The following is a 20,148-nucleotide window of genomic DNA, read 5'->3' as shown; positions in this document are numbered from 1 at the left end:
GTGGGGGCCGGGCTCGGTGAGCGGGTCCCCGGGGGTCCCTGTGGGGGGCCCCTGTGTGGGGGCCGGGCTCGGTGAGCGGGTCCCCGGGGGTCCCTGTGGGGGGCCCCTGTGTGGGGGCCGGGCTCGGTGAGCGGGTCCCCGGGGGGGCCGGGCGTGGGCCGCAGCTGGGGCGGGGTCCCCGGCGCGGCGGGCGCGGGCGGGCCGCCGGGCGCTAGGGCCGCGCGGGAGGCGCGCGGTGGCTCGGGCTCCGCGGGCGGGGGCTGTGCGGCTCAGTGCTGCAGTGGAGGCGGCGGAGCTGCGGGCGGAGGCCGCGCCGGGCAGGGCAGGAGGCGGCGGCGGAGAGGGGGAGCGCGGCGGCGGGAGCGGCGGCGGCTCCCGGGGGAGGTCCAGGCCCGGGACTGGCCGAGGTAGGAGAGGGCCCCAGGCGGCGGGGGGGGGGCCGCTTCCCCAGGGCCGATCCTCCCCTTCTCCGCCCCCGGGTGGGGGCGGTGCCATGGGGGCAAGCGGGCACGGAGCTGGGGGCTTGGCACCCGGGCACGGGGAGCGGGCAGAGCCCGCACCAGCGGCAGCCGCCCCCTCCCTGGGCTGCATGGGCCATGCGCCGCAGCCCCCCCTTCCCCCCCCCCGCTTGTTGCATTTTATGTGCCTGCAAAGAAATCTGCCCTAGATGTTGCATTGGCCCCCCCTTGCTTTCTCGGCAGTCGGTGCCCCTTCCTCCTCCCAAGTTCGGGTGCCCCCGACCCCACTGCCCACAGATCGATGGGGGGAAAAGCGGTTGGTACTCAGGGGCTACCCCCTTGCCTTGCACCCAGACTCCCCGATTTGCGTACACGGGGGGCACACGAACTTGTGATCCCCGGGGGGCTGTGGGGGGAGATAGCTCCCTGATCAATTAATGAGCCGTCAACTCTATCCCCTGAGGTGGAGATACAGCTTTTGCATTGAATATTGGGGGGGGCACCCAGATCCCCTCTTCTGTGTGGGGGTTTCCTTTATTTCACGTACGTTTGCAGACGTGTCTCGGCTGCAGTGCATTGCTCCCGGGTATTATTTTTTTTCAGCCGTGCATTGGGTTTTGTACAAAAATAAGATGGGGGAGGAGAAGGGTGGGCACGGTTCCAGGGCAAGGAAATAATCCCCCTCCCCCTCCCTCAAACCCTTCTGTGAAGTGGAATGTAGAGCCGGGTTTGCAGGAGGGTGGTATGGAGGGCAAAGCAGAGAAGCAGGAAAAATGGCAGCCTGGCATGACCCTTCTTCTCTCGCTGTTCCCCCCTCCCCCTTGCTGTCCTGTGCCCTCCAGAGAAGGGGGCTTTAGGACACAGGCTGCAGCCTGGGGGGGTCCTGTCAGGGAGTCAGGATGGGAGGAGATAAGGCGGTTCTGCAGACAAGCTGCAGGGGTGTAAGGCACTGGTTGAGGGTAGGGATGGGGGGAATTGCTCTGATCTGCTGGGAGAGGAATCCATCCCTGGGGAGCGGGTCCCTGTGCACCCCTACCTGTGGCTTGATCTATGTGTGTGGAAGGTAGGAAACCCCTTGAGTTTGGGCGGGAGTTGCTGCTCTGCTGTTGGATTGTGCCTGCCGAGGGCCAGGACCTGGGTGCAGGGAGGGGTCATTCCCCAGGCTCTGCTAGCAGCATCCTCTTGCTCTGGAGCTTTGCTGAGGGGATGGGAGGAAACCTGCCCCCTCTCCCCCACCAGATACTGAGGGCAGGCCAGGGAGGGTATGGTGCACTGTAAGGGTGGTGGTTGTTTTTTTGGGGGGGGAGGAGGGGGGGAAGAGAAGGGAGGATTCTTTCCCTCCATCCCATCATCAAGCCCAACCCCAGGGAAGTGTTAGTGGGACAGAGACCCTGCAAGGGGCAGAGGAAGGTGCTGCGTCCCTGGCTGGATTTGGAGGAGCCAGGGTGGTTCACAGCCCCCAATGAAGCTGGGCTCTCCTCCCTGTGAAGAGCTGGGTGCAGACGTGTCCTTGAACGCTTTGCATCTGCACTGATGAAGGGCAAGGCATCACAGCTGGGATTTGGGGGAAGGAGGGAGGCTGCATCGTGGTTCTGGCCCCCTCCCCAGCACATACACACTCACTGCAGGGGAATTGCCTCCGTGGGGCCATTTAATCAGCCCCACAAATTAGCCCTTCTAAAACTCGCTCCCTTCCCTCCTGCCTGTGCCTCTTTCTTCCCTGCATTGCCTGCTTGGCTGGTTTATCATCCTGGGCCTGGCAGAGGGCCAGGCCCCATCCCCTCCCCCCGGGGCTCTCTTTTCTCCAGCCTTTGGGCTGGGATCTGGCTGGCGGTGTGTGGGGGGAGAAGACACTGTGAAAATCTCTATTTCCCCCCCCCACCCCAAGTTCTCTTGTCTTTTTATTTGGAAATGGCCTCCCTCCCTCTTTTCCATCCTCATCGGCAAGGCTGGGCTGCCTGTATTGTGACAAGGGTTTTGCAGCTCCCTCCAAACACAAGAAGGCTAGAGAGGTTTTGCAAGGCAGGCTGGCAGCTGAGATGTGCATGTTACTCATTCCCTGCACACAAGTGTCATTGACTTAGCCTGCCCATCTGTGTGTGTGTGCGCCCGTGCGTGTGTCTGTTTCTCTTGCGCTCTCATCTGTCACTTGGGAGGGACAAACTCCTATGGGATCTGCATGGAGATTCTTTTTCTTATACACAGTCATTTCAGAATGATCATTATCAAACGCTTGCCCTGCTGGGGGAGGGAGCACTGCTACCTTTAGCCTCTGAAAGCTCTCGGTCCAGGATTGGGGCAAAGGGGGGGAAGTTGGCATGCTGTTTAATCTCCAGGAAACTTGTTTAAGGGGGGTGCCGTTATGCAGAAATATTGGGAAATGCACTAAAGATCCACTTTGAAGCCCCATCTATAAATTCACGGTTTTGAGTGTTTGTAGGACTGTCTGGTTTATTTTCTGCCTGATGATTTTGCTGGCGAAGAATAGTCAGATGTCCAGCTAGAATGGGAAAATCAAACTGTAAGTCATTAGAGGCTGGGTAGTTTGGTCTCATACATACAGGAGCGAAGTTCATCTTTTGTATTGATTGTGCTAGTTTTCATCCATTGACCTGTTTCCTTCTGTAAGTACAATGCAAAAATCTATATGGAGAAAGAAAGGGTTCTTCATGGCTTGGAATTGAGGCCTAAAAGATCTGTATCTGCTTATGATGTGTACAGTTACCACAGACTTCCCTAGCTGTCTCTTTTTATGTTTATTAATGAGATAAGTTCAAGTTAGTGATGCCTTTTTTTCAGTGTTTGAGTGTGTGTGTGTCTTTGAGCAAGTGAAATTTTCCTCTTAGCCTAGTTCCTCTTTTTTTCTTCCCTTTGTGCTGTGTAGATGGCATCACAATGGTTGGTTTTACTATATTTGCATTGCTTTGCTAAGTGGATGATTGCAGAAATAAACCAAGAGGTCAGTGGCTATGTTTTGGTGAACGGCTTGCAGCCCAGTAACCTTTGGAGAGCCTAGGCTTTGAAAACACACAGTGCTGTACATATGTGTATATTTTTAACTTCGCTGCTTATACGGGCCTGGAGTACCATTTAGAGAGGCGAGGTTTCTGTCTAAAATCCTATGGAAGGAGAAGGCCTGGAAATTTGTAAGCAAATTCTTCAAATCCAGTGGCTGTGAAGTTCTTGACAATAATGGAAGAGGAATTGACCTTTTTGTGTTTAGTAACTGCTCTCAATAACTCTTCACACATGCAATAGCCTTTCATGCTGAGTCAGCTCGAAACTTCCTAGCAGGAGTCTTTTTTCTTAAAATGAAATGTCCACAAACATCTCTAGGAAATAATGGATACCCATATATAACAGTTGACTAAGGGCTTGCAAGCAGGTCTATAGTAGAGTGGCAGTGGGATTAGAGTCCAAACAATGTTTCCTTAGCTGCTTAAATAATCTCTAAATTTATAAGTGTCTTAAAAACATCTCTCTGGGTTGGTTGGAGTGAAAGCAGAGCCAAAATGATTTAGTTCCTAACTTCATTCTCAGGAAAACGGGCTGGGTAAAACCCTGGAGGGATGTTTGCTTTTAAAAAGTTGGCAGAATCCACTAATTTGATCCTGCTTTGCAAATTATTTTTGAGGGTGGGCACCACCCCTTTCACCATAGCACCTCCCATTGCTTACTGTATTTTGTTTGTTTTTGATATTTTACACAACGGATACGTGAAGCTCTGCTTCTGGGCAGCAACTCCGGGAACCTCAGGTGATTTAACATTCATTCTGCATAGTCCTAAAAATATCACTTCACAATTATGCATCACTGCTTGATTGCTTCCGTGCTAGCATCTCCCCACACTTATACCAAACCATGGGCTGGCTTTTTCCTTGTCCTTTGTTACAATTGGGGTTCTTCTAACCTACAGCATCCCTGCTTTGCTCAGTCTACGGTTCTCCTAATCTTCTTAGTGCATGCTTGAGAACAGTTTGAGAGGTTTCACTTATAAATCCCTTGAGTGTCTCCGAACAGCTAAGGTCAATGGTAGAAAGTAGATCTGGCTGCAATTCTCGTGTATTGGTGATGATGTAACAGAAAGGGGTGCCCTGCTTTCTGCTCTGGGCTTCTTTGAGCCTGTGGCAGAACTGAAAAGGAAAGTGAACTGGCACAGTGATGCTCTTTATTACCCTGATGAGTGTGTTTAATTTTCCATGTGGAGTCGGCTGTTTTGATGTATGGCATGTGTTTCATGTGGGGGTTGAACAGAATTAGCTACATGTAAACAGTGAAATGTTTCATACTTCTGAGTGCAGTTTTCTAGAGAACAAATAGTAGAGTTTGGGACCAAGTTGTTCCTGAATTTTCTTGTAGATTTTAGGCTGTTTAGTTTTTTAAATGAAGGTCTTCTTGACCTACTAACCAGAAACTTCTCTAGCAGCCATTCCGTTAGTGTTGGGGTGGGTGGGGGAGGGCTGGGAGACTTCCAGGGACATGTGAAGCAAATGTTTCGTAGATTCATAGAGTTTAAGGTCTGATCAACTAGTCTGGCCATTGAATTTCACTCAGATACCTCCCTGTGTGCTGAGCCCAGTGACTTGTGTTTGGGTAAAAAGCAGATACCTTCAATAAAGACGTCAGATTGGAAGCCATCAAGAGAGACAGAATCCACCACTTCCCTAATCCCCCTCACTCTTAAAAATAGTGCCTTATTTCTCATTTGAATTTACTTGGCTTCAGTTTCCCGCCTCCAGTTCTTGTTTTGCTTTTCTCAGGTAGTGTGAAGAGCCCTTTAGTACCCAATATTGTCTCCCTGTGAAAGCACTTATACCCTGTAATCAACTGACCTCTTTTGCTAACCAGATTGAGCTCTCTAAGTCTCTCACTGCAGGGTGTTCTCGTTCACCCTCTAATAATTTTTGTGGCTCTTTCCTACATTCTTTCAAATTGTTCAGCATCCTTTTTAAAACGTAGATACCAGAACTGTGTGCAGTATTCCAGCATTGGTCTCAATGGTGTTGTACACATGTGAAATCACCTCCCTGCCCTACCCTCCAGATGACATTAGCTCTGTTTGCCTCAGCATCACACTGGGAGTTCACACTGTTCACCATCACAGTGTTCAGTTGCTTGTGCACTGTGGTCCCTAAATGCTTTTCAGTCCCTGTTTTCCAGAATATATTCTCCCATTCTGTAGCGATGGCCTGCATTCCTTCTTCCTAGATGCATAACTTTACATTATTATGTTTACAGTGTAGGAGAGGATCTTGACTACTTAGGTTACAGTACAGGAGAAAAGAAAGTCTTGTTGTGTAGAATAACTTTCTGTCGGGCTAGTTTTGGGACCTTTGCCGTATCCTTCTCCTTTCCGTCTAGTCTGTTGCTGAGAACTATCCATTCCCTCCAACATACCTGTTTTTCTGTGTATTTTCACCTGAAGTGTGTGCTGTCACTGACCCCAGCACTTGGCAGAGTTGATGATCTGTTTTTGTTGGGTATAGTATCAAGTTTCATATAGCACTCTGTGAAGGTAATAGCCAAATACAAATAGAGATTTTGACTCCTTTGCCTAACACAGACTTGTAATTTTGAATAATAAGCAAAATATCTGACCATAGAAGTTTCTAATGAGCTAAGTGTGTTTAACTGGATCAAGCCAATACTTTTCTTATCCATGACAATGAATTTATTACTGCCATCTGTTGGGAGTAATAGCATAGGTGACGCTATCACTTCTAAACCATTAGCCCTGAACATTTTTGACAAATATGGCTATGATTTTTTCTGTAGAGCTTTCTCTTATCAGCCTTGTTGTAGTGGAAAGAGAGACTCTCTCTCCCAATTGCCTTCTTTTCTGAATGTCAAGAGTTGTGGTTTGCAGCATCATTTAGTTGTTGAGGCCATTTTGTTTGCTGACTTCTGGTTTTAAGGAGGGATGGATTTGTTTGCTGCTTGCCTGGGAGACCTCCAAGGAAAGCTCAGGTGCAGTAGGTGCCGACTCCGGGTAGAGTCACAGAAGATCAGGGCTGGAAGGGACCTCGGGAGGTCACCTAGTCCCACCCCCTGCTCAAAGCAGGACCAAGCCCCGACTAATCCCAGCCAGGACTTTGTCAAGCCAGACCTTAAAAATGAGGGCACCACTAGGTACCACTCTTGCCTCTGAGTCAAGACTCAGTGAACGCTGCAGTGGAGGGGGTGGTAGTGACTCAAAGTAGTTAGCATTCGTCTCGCTGAGTCAGTGCTCAGCTAATGCCCAGGTGTGATTTAGGGACTGCGGGATGGTTGTTGGTGGCTCAGTAGGTGTCTCTTGTTCCTGAGTCAATTCTGAACTAATGCTCCAGGTTGGGGGTGGGGAAGGAGGGACTGTGCTGTCACAGGGGGTGTTGGTGACTCAAAGTAACAATAATCACACTTTGCAACACTTGTCATGTTTCAAGTGCTTTGGACAGTTTCCCTAATGATTCCTCACAGCCCCCTGGAAAGCCCCCTATTTTTACAGGTGCAAAATGCACCCGTCTAAGCGCTAGGTGGCCCTTATCCCCCATGTCTGTGCTGCACCACGGTGCCAGGTAGGTGTGACGTGCACTGTGTTAGCAGAGGTGCTGTCTTTCACGTGAGGAGTGAAGCTCCGGTCTTTGTGGTCATTAAAAGTCGCTGGGCTGGGTGTCACCTCTGTGTCATGGCCAAGTGCTGGCTTGGGTAAGGTAACTGCACGCTGGCATACCTCAAATTCTGCATGTAGTGTCAGAGCGAAGAAGCAGCTACCAAGGGAGGACTGTGTGTGTATTTGTATCAGGGGGTAGCCGTGTTAGTCTGTATCCACAAAAACAACAAGGAGGCACCTTAAAGACCCATGAAAGCTTAGGCTCAAATAAATCTATTAGTCTTTAAGGTGCCACCAGACTCCTTGTTGTTTTTGTGTATTTGTAAACATAGTCTGGAGGTGGCTGCATTTCAGCGATCTGTGCACGCTGCATGTGTGTCTCTGAAAGGGCCTTGGGGCCCTGGTCTTCGGGATGAGGCTTGCCCTCATTATTAATAGCTGGAGCAGGAGGCTCCTGAGCGCTCCTCTTTGAAATGACTTGAAATAAAATGCCTGTTAGGTCTCTGCGAGTTCCCAGCATGCGATCAGGCTGAAGCACCCTGACAGCAGGACTTGAGGAGTCCTTAATAAACCCTGGTTTGTCAGCACCGTGTGCATCATAGAAGGTAACCCACTTTAAACGACTCTGCCGTCAGTGGGAGTGACTGGCAGGTCCCATACAAGCTCTGCCTTGTGGGAGAAGTGCGGTAAATTTTCTTCCCCACTTGCCTTCAGTTGTAAGGTCAGACTGAGCTGTTAAATACAGGAGCAGAGGAACGTGCAGACAGAGTCCTTCCCTACACTTCAAAGGCAGGCGCTGGTGCGTGAGTGGGAGAGCCAAGCAGGTGGCAAGGAGAGGATTAATTTGAGATCAAGCTTTGAGACCTGCTGTATTAACTGGGTGAAACTCTTCCAGTTTGCAAGCTTCTGCTCAGCCTTTGCTAGTGATGCTCCAGTAATAATCTGGGTGCTAGCGCACAGGAGGAGAAGTGCGTGCTGCCATCAGGAGAGCGAGCTCTTGTTGTGGGAGCAGTGGAGGAGCTCACTGACTTGGGTAAGGTTATTCAGAGAGCTTGGGACCAAGGCAAGGCTGCTGTGAATGGGCCACAGGTTCCACACTGAATGTGTGTAGCCTGCTTCAGTCGTGTTTCTTTGCACGTTTAGAGGTAAGGAACATTGTGTGGACCTTTAGACAGAGATGCAGGATCCCTCGCTGTTTGGACAGGGAGTCCACTCCCTCACGGGGCTCACAGCCGCAGCTTGTGGTTACTAGGGGAAAGAGGGGTGTTTGCACTCCGCTGTAATGGAGGGACAGTGGCTCACTTTGAAAAAGAGTGTTTGTCTTTATTTAAAGCTCAGCAGAGGGCAAAGGGAGAGGTTAGTTGGTGAGGCTGTTGAGGGATGGGGGCGGGGAGGAGGCTTTCATTGCTGGTTGTTCCCAGTGCTCCCCCTTGCATATTCCCCATCTGCCTGGTGTTTCTTACGCAGCCCGACTATTTTTAGTGCATTTGGAGACCATGTTTGCTGGAAGCGAATCAAAGCCTGAGAACTGGCTATTTTTCAGAGTGGAGCTGCGTGCTGCTCTGAGCGAGCCATTTCTCTGGGACATTGGGGATGACCTGGGGTGGGGGCTGGCTGGCAGTGCTGAGCTATTTGCTGGCCTGATGTGTGTGTTGGAACGCCTTTCTAATGGCAGAGCTCCCTGCATCTGGGGGGAGAAGTGGCTGACAGAGCCGTTTCATATGGGTTTGGGGAGGCTTACTTGGAAATCCATGCGAACGTTGCCAGCAGCTCAGCTGGGGCCCACAGAGTGGGAGACCCACCAGAGGAGAATGTGTTCTGTGGTGAGGGGCCCCAAGGGGCACAAGACCCCTACAGTGGAGCTGGACTGTGTGGAAATGGAGGTCCAGAGAGGGTTGAGACCCTGGCAAGGGAGTCAGATAGCATGGGGGGCAGGGCCCTGGGGATCATGAGACTCTGGCCAAGGACCTGGATTGCCTGGGGGTGCTAGGCCAGAGGGATGAGACACCCTGACTGAGAAGCTGGATTGCCTGCGGGGTGTCTGCATCCAACTGGCGCTGCTCAAACCAAGCAGCAGGGGTGCTCTCCACCTCAAGGAGCCCACAGTGTAGAGATGCAGCAAGTAGGGGGCAGGGCACAACACACACGCAGCATTGGGAGGTTTGAACAGTCCCCCGGGCACTCCTCTAGCACAGCGTGTCGCCCAGAGGCAGCACAGCAGAGATGGAGCTTCAGGCTGAGCTCGGGGAGCACACTCTAGGTGTAAGGGGCAGAGGTGTGGGGGATGCTGAGAATGGGCATTGGAGGCTGATGCTATTCGAGGGGGCAGGGAAGCACCTGGAATTTGGCAAGGGTGAGTCAATAAGGAGTCATGCAGGGTTTGGAAGGGGATGACAAATAGCTGGTGAGAAGGGCTCTTTTTGGTCTTGTCTGCTTGGGAAGCTTACACCGGTTTTCCTGCCTCCCGGTTGCTTGAAAAACACCGGGTTGCACACATGAGTGCGTCACCTGCTCCTCAGGAAGGCAAGAGGCATTGCAATGTCACCCCAAAATGTACAGGGGGTCACATCTCAGTTTACTGAGGGCAGTTGTTGCACTGACCTCTTTGACAGCTCCCTTGCCTGGCCAACCTCTCTAGCTCACCAGCTGAGAGTCTCCTCTGAGCTCCCAAAAGATCTCTGCTTCTCCTCTGGGCCATGACCCCATATCCACATCTTGGTTCCACTGAGTCCCAGCCAGCAATCCAGGTGTGGGTCATGGGCTCATTCTGTACTCATAGCCTAGCTCCCTTCTGGTTTCCTCCCCTGCTGCCATACTTCTTTCCAGCAACCCCCAGGTACGCTGTCTGCTGAGGCAGGAGGCAGTAGGAGGAGCGAAGCTGGGAGCTAGTCCCTTGGCTACCAGATTCCTGTTCCCTCTGCTCCCTCCAAACCCCACAGGACTTGCTGTGACAGAGTGAGGGGTGGGTGTGAGCAGAGCTGGGGAAGAAGGATATTGTGGGGGAGGAGCATGGCAGGGAACAGAGTGCAGACCCAGCTGCTGAGCCACATGGATCACCAGTGGGGGCCCTGCAGCCCCAGTAGGGGAGGCTATGGAAAGGGATCCATTTCTGGAGAGAAGGGGATCCTCTTGGGGGCATAGCACAGGGGCAGAGAGGGGAGTCTCAGCCAATGGATGGCTAGGGAAGCTGTCTTTATTGTCTCAGTCACCCTACGTGAATCAGCGTCAGCATGGGCACAAAGGCAGCCGTGGAGTTGGTTAGGGTGGGCGCCCTTGGCCTTTTGGCGACAGTGTCCATGCTGACAGACTGTGGGAGGAAGGAACAGGAGCTCAGTTTGGCCATGGTACATTTGAGCTGACATCAGGCTGGGACAAAGGGACACAGGTCTGGAGTGGAGAGGTGGCTCTTTGGGGTGAAGATGGTAGTTGAAACTATGTGAGTGGATGAGCTCGCCCAGAAGGAGGGGTGAAAGGAGAAGAGGCAGCACCTAAGAGACTTGAGGGAGAGTGGAGACAGAGAGAGCCCTGAAGCAATGGTCAGAGATGAACCAGGGGAGAGGGAGTCTGGGAAGCCCCAGGTGTCAAGAAGGAGTGTGCTCAGCAGTGTGAAAAGCAGCAGCGAGGGCAAGGTGGGTGAGGAAGGGGTGGAGCTCTGGGAATGGACCAGAAGAGGAGGTTGAAGGAGACCCTGGTGAGATCTTTCGGTGGAGTGGAGAAGCTGGAAGCCCAGGGGAAATAGAGGAACTTGAGGTGGTGATTGATTGTAGCTTGCATGTCCCATGAGTCTGGAAGTGAGGGGGAGATGGGGCTGGGACAGTTGTTGGAGACACAGGGGAGACGTATGGCTGAAGGTGGGGCAGCCCAGGAGAGGTGGGTCTGTTCCAGACGGTGCCCTGCTTGTTCAGGCTGCAGAGAATGTTCCGTGGTGCTCAAACCTCCCAGTAGTGGGGAAACAGCTCCCAAGTGTTGGTCCCAGATTCCTACTAAGGATGAAGAGGCAGGGAGGGGGAGGCTGATTGCAAGGGGCGCCCAGCCCCATGGCCTCTGCACAGAGCAGAGGTGTGTATGTGCAAGGGTGTGGGTGTGGACAATGGACAGACAGGGAGGGGGAAGCTGATTGCAGGGGATGCCTGGCCCCCTGGCCTCTGCACAGAGCAGAGGTGTGTGTGTGTGTATGTGTGGGGGTGGGGGGCGGACAGGAAGGGAGAGGCTGGTTCCTGCCTCTAACCCAGCTCCCTGGCCTCTGCACAGAGCAGAGGTGCTGGTGCGGGAACGGAGACAGACAGGGAGGGAGAGGCTGAGTGCAGCGGACACCCAGGCTCTGGCCTCTGCACAGAGGTGGGGAGCACAGAGAGGGAGAGGCTGGTTCCTGCCTACACCCAGCCCCCTGGCCTCTGCACAGAGCAGAGGTGTGGGGTGGGGGGCAGAGAGGAAGAGGCTGATTGTGGGGGACACCCAGCCCCCTGGCCTCTGCACAGAGCAGAGGTGTGGGGAGGGGAGAGGTGGAGGGAGAGGCCGCTCCCTGCAGCCCCCCAGGCCACAGCCTGCCTGTAGTGGGGGAGAGGCACAAGAATTGTCTGGGTTTTAAGTTTCTGTTCTAGAAGCAGCAGCCCTGCCTGCCCAGCAGCCCCCCACCCTCCTGGCTGGAAACGAGCTGCGGCTGGAAAGCTCTAGAAACAATTTGCAGCTCTGGTGCCAAAGGCAACAGCAGCCCCGGCCATGGCTAATGCAGGCAGCATTTTCCATAGCAACAGGTGCTTGGCTGCAGTGGGCAGCCCCTGCTGGGGGAGGGGGACCAGCATCTGTCTGGGACGGGGAGGGGGGACGGACGACGATGACTCTGTGCCCCTGGACAGGAGTTTGGGATTGACGGGGGGCCAGGGAGGGGCGAGGGGGCTCTCCTTTGGAGTCTGGAGGAGCCGGCTAGTATGGTGTCAGGGTGGCGGGGACCCTGGTGGGGCGGCGGAGCTGGGGGAAAGGGGCCCCTGCCCAGCTGAGTCAAGGCTGCGGCGTGTTAATAATTGTCCCTGGCTGGGGGCGAGGCCGCTTGAAGCTGGTGCCTGCGGGTGCCGTGTGCGATGGTGTTCCAGGCCTCACCCTGCGCCCTTCTCTGTGTTTCCCCCACAGGTGGCAGGAGGGGACGGACGGACGGAAGGAAGGCTCGGGGCATTGCTGCTGGGGCAGTTTTTAAACTTTTTTTCTTGTTTTTAAAGTTTGAACTTTTAAAGTTTATTTTATTTTAAAAAAAGCAAAACTTCTCAGCCTCCCCCTCTCCCCATGATGCCGTCCAACGGGTCTATCGACACCAGCAGCACTGCTCCAGACAGGGAGACGCCCGACACTCACAAGGTAAGGAACACTCTGAAGCCAGGCACACCAACTGCGGAAGGGGGGCATGGTCCTGCCCACTCTCTGATGGCCTACATGTGTGATGAATTGGGTGGGTCTCAGTCCAGTTTCCTGTGCACGTCCAGTGCTGGCTCTAACTGGCAGAAGGGCCACTGGAGGGAGGGCAGGGCTGGTGTGAGGGGGAACGGCTTGCCCGGCTGCTGCCTTGCTCCTGCTGTGGGGACGCATGGAGGGTTCAGGCTCTGGGACTGTCCATCTGGCCCCAATGTTTTCAAAGGCCCATGTCACGTCTAACTGGCTGTCTGATTGCCAGGGGGAGGAGTGTGGCAGGAGCTGGGGGGAACGTTCTGGTGGCTAGCAGGCAGGGAGAAGAGTGGGGCCTGGCCAGAGGCCTGTGCTGTTGATCTGAACTGGGGGTGGGGGCAGGCACTGAGGAGGCCTGAGCTGCAGAGTGGGATTAGAGCGGATTGAGCTATTTCTGGGCACTGCTGAATGGGGGCGAGTGTGACTGTGCTGATGAGACCTGCTGTTACCCTCGCTGCTGTTGCCTGCTGAGAGAGGGAAGCCTCTGGTAAGGCGGGGGAATGAGGGCAGCTGTACCCTTGGTTGGGATGGCCTTGGGAGGCCTGGGGGATGGTTGCTTTGCAGGCAGTGGCTGGTTTACCTGCCCCTCTGCTTCCGGTGACAGCAGGAACTGGGTCAGTTCCCTCCATGAGGCCCTAGTCTGACTCCACATACCTGGGCGGGGGGGGGGGGGTGCACACCCATGAACCAGGGACACATGGGTGGGGGAGGGGGGAGTGCACACCCCTGAACCAGGGACACGTGACACGGGGAGAGAGAGACACTGGGTGGGGAGGTGGGGAGAAGGCTGGCATGGGAGAGAGACCCACCCTGGGGAGTGGGTGGGGGAAGGAAAGCCTCAGCATGTACACTGGGCAGGGGTGCGGAGAAAAGACACAGCTTGGGGTGGGGGAGCATACGTTGTTGGGAGAGGCATGGAGAAAGGACAAAGAGAGACCGATAGAACCACCTGGCTTGGCTGTGAAGAAAGGACAGAGGCACTGGGGGAGTGGAGAGGGAGACACACATGGGGGGGGTGGGGGGGGACAAAGATGCACACACTGCGGGGCAGGACGCAGAGGCGTGCATGCACCGAGGGGTGCGACAAGAGGCGTGGACACGGGTGGAGGGGGTGGGATGAAGGGAGAGAGACATGCTGGGAGGCGGGAAGAGGGGAGACACAGGCCGCCTGGGGTGGGAAGAGGGCGTGGAGGAAGAGAGGAGGAAGCACAAGTGCCCATGTCAGAGCTCTGCTCGTTTGCCAGCCCAAGCCGGGAGGCTCCAGCACCATCCCTAATGCCTGGCTGGAGCGGGAGAGCTCAGGTAAGCCCCAGCTGGGGGCAGGGCCTCGTGTAGGTACACACCTGCATGGCTGGGAGAGAGGAGCCAGGCCCCTGTGTGTGCCGGGGAGAATACAGCGCAGCAGGCCCCTCTGAATGGAGTGAGCGTACATGTGAGTGGGTTGGAGGGGGGAAGGTTCCCACACAGAGCAGAGGATCCAGGCACTGTGCTGGAGCTGGGCAGCCGTGGGGCCAATGGGAAAGCAACCATTTGCTGTTGCGGGGGTGGCTTCCTCCCAGGCGCCCACCCCCCTTGTGCTCAAGGCCTCTTCTTGGGTCCTCATAACTCACAAAAAGGGGTGTGTGCAAGTCCAATAACAGCAGCCTCTTTATGGAAGTTTATTAACTTCAGGTTCAGAAAGGAACAAAAGTCTGCTCTCCGGCCATAAGCCAGGCCCAGCCCCAGACTCCCTTGGCATCTCAGCTCCTCCCAGCCCTTCTCAGCTGGTGGAACTCCCCGACCTCCGAACCTTCTCTGCAGGAACCTCTCTCGCTCCCTGCTGCCCTTTATCAGGGTGACAGCTCCCATTCCCAGCCGGTTCTAATGAAACCCCACATCTCCTCCCAGGTATGGCAGGCAGGGCTCATTGAACACAGCCAGCCAGCTCCAGACCTCCAGTCCTTAAAGGGACAGGCCACTCCCTTACAGAACCTCACCCTTCCCCAACCACAGGGCAAGTTTCTACCTTCTTTGTTTTTTCTGTCCCTCCTTGCTGGCCTGTTTTGCCGACAGCAATACCGCCAACTGGCCAAAGCCATGGAGCAACTGGATTTTTGCTCCTTGATGTCCTCCATCTCCCCTATTTGGAGATGAAGCCCACCCACTTGTCCACCAGCATTTTGATTTGCCATGCTAAGCCGTGCTTATCTGTGGCTAGCTCATCACTTTCTTGTAGGGCCAGCTGCACGTCCTCCTTCAAAGCAGCACGTTCCCTCTGGTGTGTCTCCTTCAAAGAGAGCAAACCACTAATCTCCTCTCCTGCCAGTTCTGTGTTTACACCCCTTTACTGACCAGCTGTCCTGTCCTGCCACTCCTGAGGCGCTTCCCTGCTCTGGTCCTGCCTCTCTCTGGCTTAGCGTCCTTCTCCCACAGCCCCAAATCCGTCTGCTCTCGAGCAGGAGGCGGAGCTACTGCGTCCATCACCACCCCACTCTCTCCTCTCGCCTCGGGCACAGAGGGCTGGCCCAATTCCGAGAACATACTAGCGGCCTGCCAAATCTTTCCTGCTTACGACCCCCTCATTTTCTTTGCCAAGGTCCTGGATCTCATTAGGCCACATCTTTAGCGCAGGTCCGTCCTTCCTTCCCACGCCTGAAACACCTCTTGGGGGGGTGTTGGTCTGGCCTCATCCTCATCGGCCACATCCAGCGTGCCACTTAGGGGACATACTCAACGTGGCCTGTTGCTCTTCTTCTTTCCCGCTTCTTTTTTTAACTTCTTAAAGGAGCAGACCCTCCTGGTATCCCCCACCACTTGACACTTGAAACATATGGCCAGGCCCTTCCACCTCCACACCACCCTTGGCGTGTCTCTTCCCCTAGCCCCTGACAAGTGATCCCACTGCCAGCTGGGGCCCTCCACTCTTGTGTCCAGGTTTCCCATATTAAAGCATAGCAGGATCTTCCCCACCTGCTGGTAGGGATTTCCCTGCCCTCCCTTCTGTGCCTGCGGCTGCACTACCTGGATTGCCAGATGATCCTGCGGAAGCTGCAGAAGGAACACTTGGATCCTGCCGCCTGTGCCACTGGCAACGCCCCGGACACCCCTCATGGCCGCAGGCTGGCCCCTCATCTCAGTTTCCCTTCTTGATTTCTCAGTAATTCACAAAAAGAGGCTTTTACAAGTCCAGTAACCACAGCTCTCTTTAGGGACTGGTTATTAGTTTAAAGTTCAGAAATGAATCCAAAAGTCTGCCCTGCAGCCATAAACTGGGCCCAGCCCCAAACTCCCCTGGTGTCTCAGGGTCTTCCCTGCTTCAGCCGGCTCCTCCCAGCCCTCCCTATCTGGGCAACTCCCCTGGTCTCTGAGTCTTTTCGGCAGGAGCCTCTCTCGTCTCTTCTGAGTTTCCTGAACTCTTCTCCCCAGCGTCCTGCTGCCCTTTATATGGGAGGCAGCGCCTTTATCCCCATCCCTGCCCCCTCCTTGCTGTATCTCTAGACTGCAGGCTCCTTGGGGGGGGGGCTGCTGCTCGGTTTGGAAGGAGCCCAGTGTATTATGGGCAGTGATGAATAAATAATAATAATGAAAGACTTTCTGTGCCAGCAGTAACTAGGAAGGGTGTTAAACTGCAGCAATTAGAGTTAAACATTTTTAAATCTGCAGGAGCAGATAACTTGTACCCAAGAGTAGTAAAAGAACTGGCTGAGAAATTCTGTGAACCGTTAATGTTGATTTTAACAAGTTTTGGATCACTGGGGAAGTGCCAAAGGACTGTAAAAAAGCTGCTAATGTTGTACTAATATTTAAAAAGGGTAAATGGGATGACCATGGAAACTATAGGTTGATTAGCCTGTCAGAATCCTGGAAAAGCGGATATGGGATGTGGTCAGTAAAGAATCAAAGGAAAGGTAGAGTAATAAATGCCACTAAACGTGGTTTTATGGGCGTTAAGACTTGCTAAACAAGCTTGGTATTGTTTTTTTGATGAGATCACAAGTTTAGTTGATGAAGGTAACTGCTGACACAATATACTTAGGTTTCTGACTCTGTCCCTTTGATATTCTGTTAAAAAATTACCATTATCTGAGTGGATGTCGTCATTGTCGTGATGGCAAATCCCTGCTTTTGGTGACTATGTGATTGCTGACTGTGAATGTCATTCCTTGGTAAATCAGCTTCCTAATCTGTTGGTCTTCCATTCTAATGATGTGTCTGCACCACGAAAGCTGCTGAAATCAAACGAGAGAGCTGATTTCCGGTCGCTGAGTCCAGTGACACATGTCCTCATTGTTCTGCCACTTGATATAGAGCAGTCAACAAAGACAACAAAAACTTCAGTCTGCTGCTGTTCAATCATCTTCAGCTCATGCTTTTCATCACCGTACAATAGAATTGATAGAATCCTGGTGCTACAGATCCACAGCTTCATTGCAAGCGTAATGTCACAACATCCCCATGGAGGCTTCTTAAGGGCTCAAAACACACAGCAGCTACTGCTGTGCAAGAGTTCACAGCTCTTAGGCATCCTCTGGCTCTGTCCCAAGTCTCTGACAGCGGCCACCTGCCTGCCATTCCATCTGGACAGGGTAATACTGAACTCATTGTACTCTGGAGCTGGAGGCTGCTCAATGGGAATGGCCAGGGTTTATCTGGATCAATGTGCACAAGCTTCTTGCCCGACCAGATTGGCATCAGGTTTCTGATAGTCGACTCTGTAAGCTGGCAGAAAAAGACAAGTTCCGACGTCTGGGAGCTGAAGTTAGACAAATTCAGACCAGAACTAAGGTGCAAGTTTTTAATAGGGTAATTAGTTACTGGAGGAACTAACCAAGGGCTGTGGTGGATTCTCCATCACTGGATAATTTGAAATCAAGACTAGATGTTAGTCTCAAAGACACACCATAGTTCATTCAGAAGTTATGGGCTTTGGCACGAATCGTTGGGTGGAATTCTCAGACTAGAAGATTTCAATGGTCCCAGCTGGGTGAGATCAGGCTGTGCAGGATCATCGGATAATGGGGCAGAGGCCAGGTGAGAGCAGGCTGGCGGAGGGGAAACGGGACAGAGGGTGGGGGAGCGTGGGCTGGGCAAAGCAGGTTGGCTGGGAGATGGTGTGGTGGGGCAGATTGGTAATGGTGTTTAGGCTCACATCAGCACAGATCCAGCCACAGCTTGACTTAGAGGTTTAGCATCAACTAATGTACAGAGAAAGGATTTACTCTCCCGCTTTCTTAAACAGTGAAGCAATCAGTGGTGAGTGCGCTCTGCCAGCCAGGGGTGCTGGAAGCGTGGAGGGCTGCAACAAGGGACAACTTGCTGGCCCTCCTACAGTGGGAGGCCTCCAGCCTATCTCTCGAGCTCTGGGCCAGTTCATTTCTGGGACTCTCCTTACCAGACAGATACTGACAAAGTGGAGGAAGTGTTGAGAAGAGCCACAGAAACACTCTGGGGCCTGAAGGATCTGACAGATGAGGAGTCATTACAGAGCTACATGTGGCCACGCTAAACCACAGGAGGAAGAGGGATTGGTGAGAGTGGCCCAAGAGACCATGGGATGGAGACTAGGAGACATGGGATGGAATTAAGAAAGGGAAAATGAGAGATTCCCTGGCAGGAAATGGATCAGGCTGGGGAATTGCCTTTCAGGGAAGGGCTGGAGTCCCTGTTGATCATGTTAACACACACATGACAAAATGCTAGAAAACATACAGTTGGGAGCAACCTTTCCTGGCAACTGGACCCTGATGGGGCTTTTGTGGTTCGGGGTGAGGCCAGCTCACAAACAGGTTAGCATGTGAAGAATAGAATATCAGGGTTGGAAGGGACCTCAGGAGGTCATCTAGTCCAACCCCCTGCTCAAAGCAGGACCAATCCCCAATTTTTGCCCCAGATCCCTAAATGGCCCCCTCAAGGATTGAACTCACAACCCTGGGTTTAGCAGGCCAGTGCTCAAACCACTGAGCTATCCCTTCCCCTTAAATCTCTGCAGAACTTTAAGGGGGAGTGGGTGACTCTTCCTCCAAGGCAGTGCTGTGTGGCAGTTGCAGCAGTAGGGGATGCTGTGCTCTGGGATGTGCGTCTGGCAGATGAGATGTAAACCTGAGGTCCTGCCCATCTGTGAGCCTTTTCCCAAGAGTTAACCTGTTAGTCCCAGTGTCCTACCTACATCCCTGCTCAAGTGATTCTGTTGTGCCTTCCTGTGTTCCCAGTGCAGTTTCCGCCAGGTACAGTGTTCTCCCTATCTTCATGGGGCAAAATTCAGCCCTGGTGTAAGTACGCAAGACTCCCAGTGTTTTCCCCTGGGTAGCTGTTAAATAGTTGCCATGCCCCACCACAGAGGCTGCTGCAGTCTGTGAAAGGAGCAGCAGAGATGTGCGCTGAGGCCAGTGACCTGAGCAAGCTTTCCATCTGCAGAGCCAGTGCCTGCTTCATGCAGCAGTTCTCCTTGGAGGTAGTTTCCCTGTGGGTTGTTGCTTGGCAGCGGAAGGAGAGAGCTGAGCTCCGGGGACACTCCAGGCAGTCAGGCAGTTCATTAAACCTGAGGGGGAGGAGAAGCTGCGTGATTTATGGGGGGATGAGTCAGCTCAGAGCCAGCTGGAGGAAGCAGGGAGGCTATGGCACAGACGCTTTGGAGATGCATCCTCTTTGCAGAGAGGCAAGGCAGTTTGTCTCCTTCTGCCAGATTTTGCCACCTCTGCTGCCCTTCATCCATTCCCTGCATCCCCTTTGCCTGACTGCATCTCTGACCTCGTGGCTGCAGCCTGTGAGGATTCTCTCATGATGGTGGGATGCTGTGATGCAGGTACTGTTCTGGAGAATGCCCTGAAGCCAGAGCGCCATGGCTCTGGGTTCCGTGTTTTGCCAGCTAAACATGTTTGGGGCTGGTCAGACTGGAATGGGCTCTTTCCAGGGAATCTGTAGGTGCTGCAGGCCTGGTGCTGGTGATTCTGTAGGTGGTGTTCTTCCTCAGCCAGGCACTAAGGGGCGCCATCAAACTCAGGTTGCTGTGTTTCCGCAGGGAGGAAAGGCCTCCCCTGGGCATAGTCAGGGGACTGTTCTAGGGATCTGTTTGGCACTCTTAGTGCTTACTTTGCTGAGCCTATCTTGAGTCTTGGGCCTGCCACTACTGCTGCCTTCTGCTCACAGCAGCCGCCAGGAAATTGTTTAGCCCTGTGGTTTGCTAGCCTTACACCTGGCTTTTGCAGATGTTATGCTGTGCTTCCTCACCAGCAGAAATAGTAACCTTGAGGTGACCCAGGCTTAACAGGTTGTGTGGAGGCTGTGGCCTCGGCATTGCATTGTCCCATTGGCTCCCAGATAGGCTTGGGGTATGCTGAATTCCATCCCTGAGTCACAGATCATACCCCCTGCCCATGAGAGGAGGTATCCCATGTCCAAGCTGCCCTTTCCCACCACCTGGTGCAGAACCAGAAACTCCAGGCCCTGCTTTCCAAGAATCTGGCCCATTCATGGAAGCACTGACTGCAAAGGGAGCCGCTGCCTGTTACTGCCCCATCCCTCCTGAGAGTAAGGGGGAGCAGAGAACACCTGGGACCACTCCTAGCAGAGGCTGTCAGCACCTCCTAGGCTGTGGGGAATCTACCAGCTGTCTGAAAATATGATCAGTGCTAAAGAAACCATCATCCTTCACCAAAGACCTCACAAACCACCAGATGGCCTCCTCTGGGC

The 20,148-nt window shown here is 53.5% G+C and overlaps 1 protein-coding gene across 5 annotated transcripts in view; it reads left to right on the top strand.

Moving 5' to 3' along the window:
* Positions 1-263: 263 nt before the first annotated feature.
* DNMT3A (DNA methyltransferase 3 alpha) overlaps positions 264-20,148 on the top strand; it is a 268,092-nt gene continuing 248,207 nt past the window's right edge. For 4 of the 5 annotated variants that reach the window (XM_073335457.1, XM_073335456.1, XM_073335455.1 and 1 more), the window contains exons 1-2: positions 266-407; positions 12,175-12,396. In XM_073335457.1, coding sequence (XP_073191558.1) covers positions 12,325-12,396 — 72 coding nt within the window. In that variant the 5' untranslated portion in view covers positions 266-407; positions 12,175-12,324. Of the gene's footprint in view, positions 408-12,174; positions 12,397-20,148 lie in introns of all 5 variants that reach the window. The other variant, XM_073335459.1, reaches the window with a different exon arrangement.

Source organism: Lepidochelys kempii, chromosome 3 (genome assembly GCF_965140265.1).
Source record: "Lepidochelys kempii isolate rLepKem1 chromosome 3, rLepKem1.hap2, whole genome shotgun sequence".
In the NCBI taxonomy this organism is placed as follows: domain Eukaryota; kingdom Metazoa; phylum Chordata; order Testudines; family Cheloniidae; genus Lepidochelys; species Lepidochelys kempii.
This window is presented reverse-complemented; position numbering and strand designations above follow the sequence as displayed.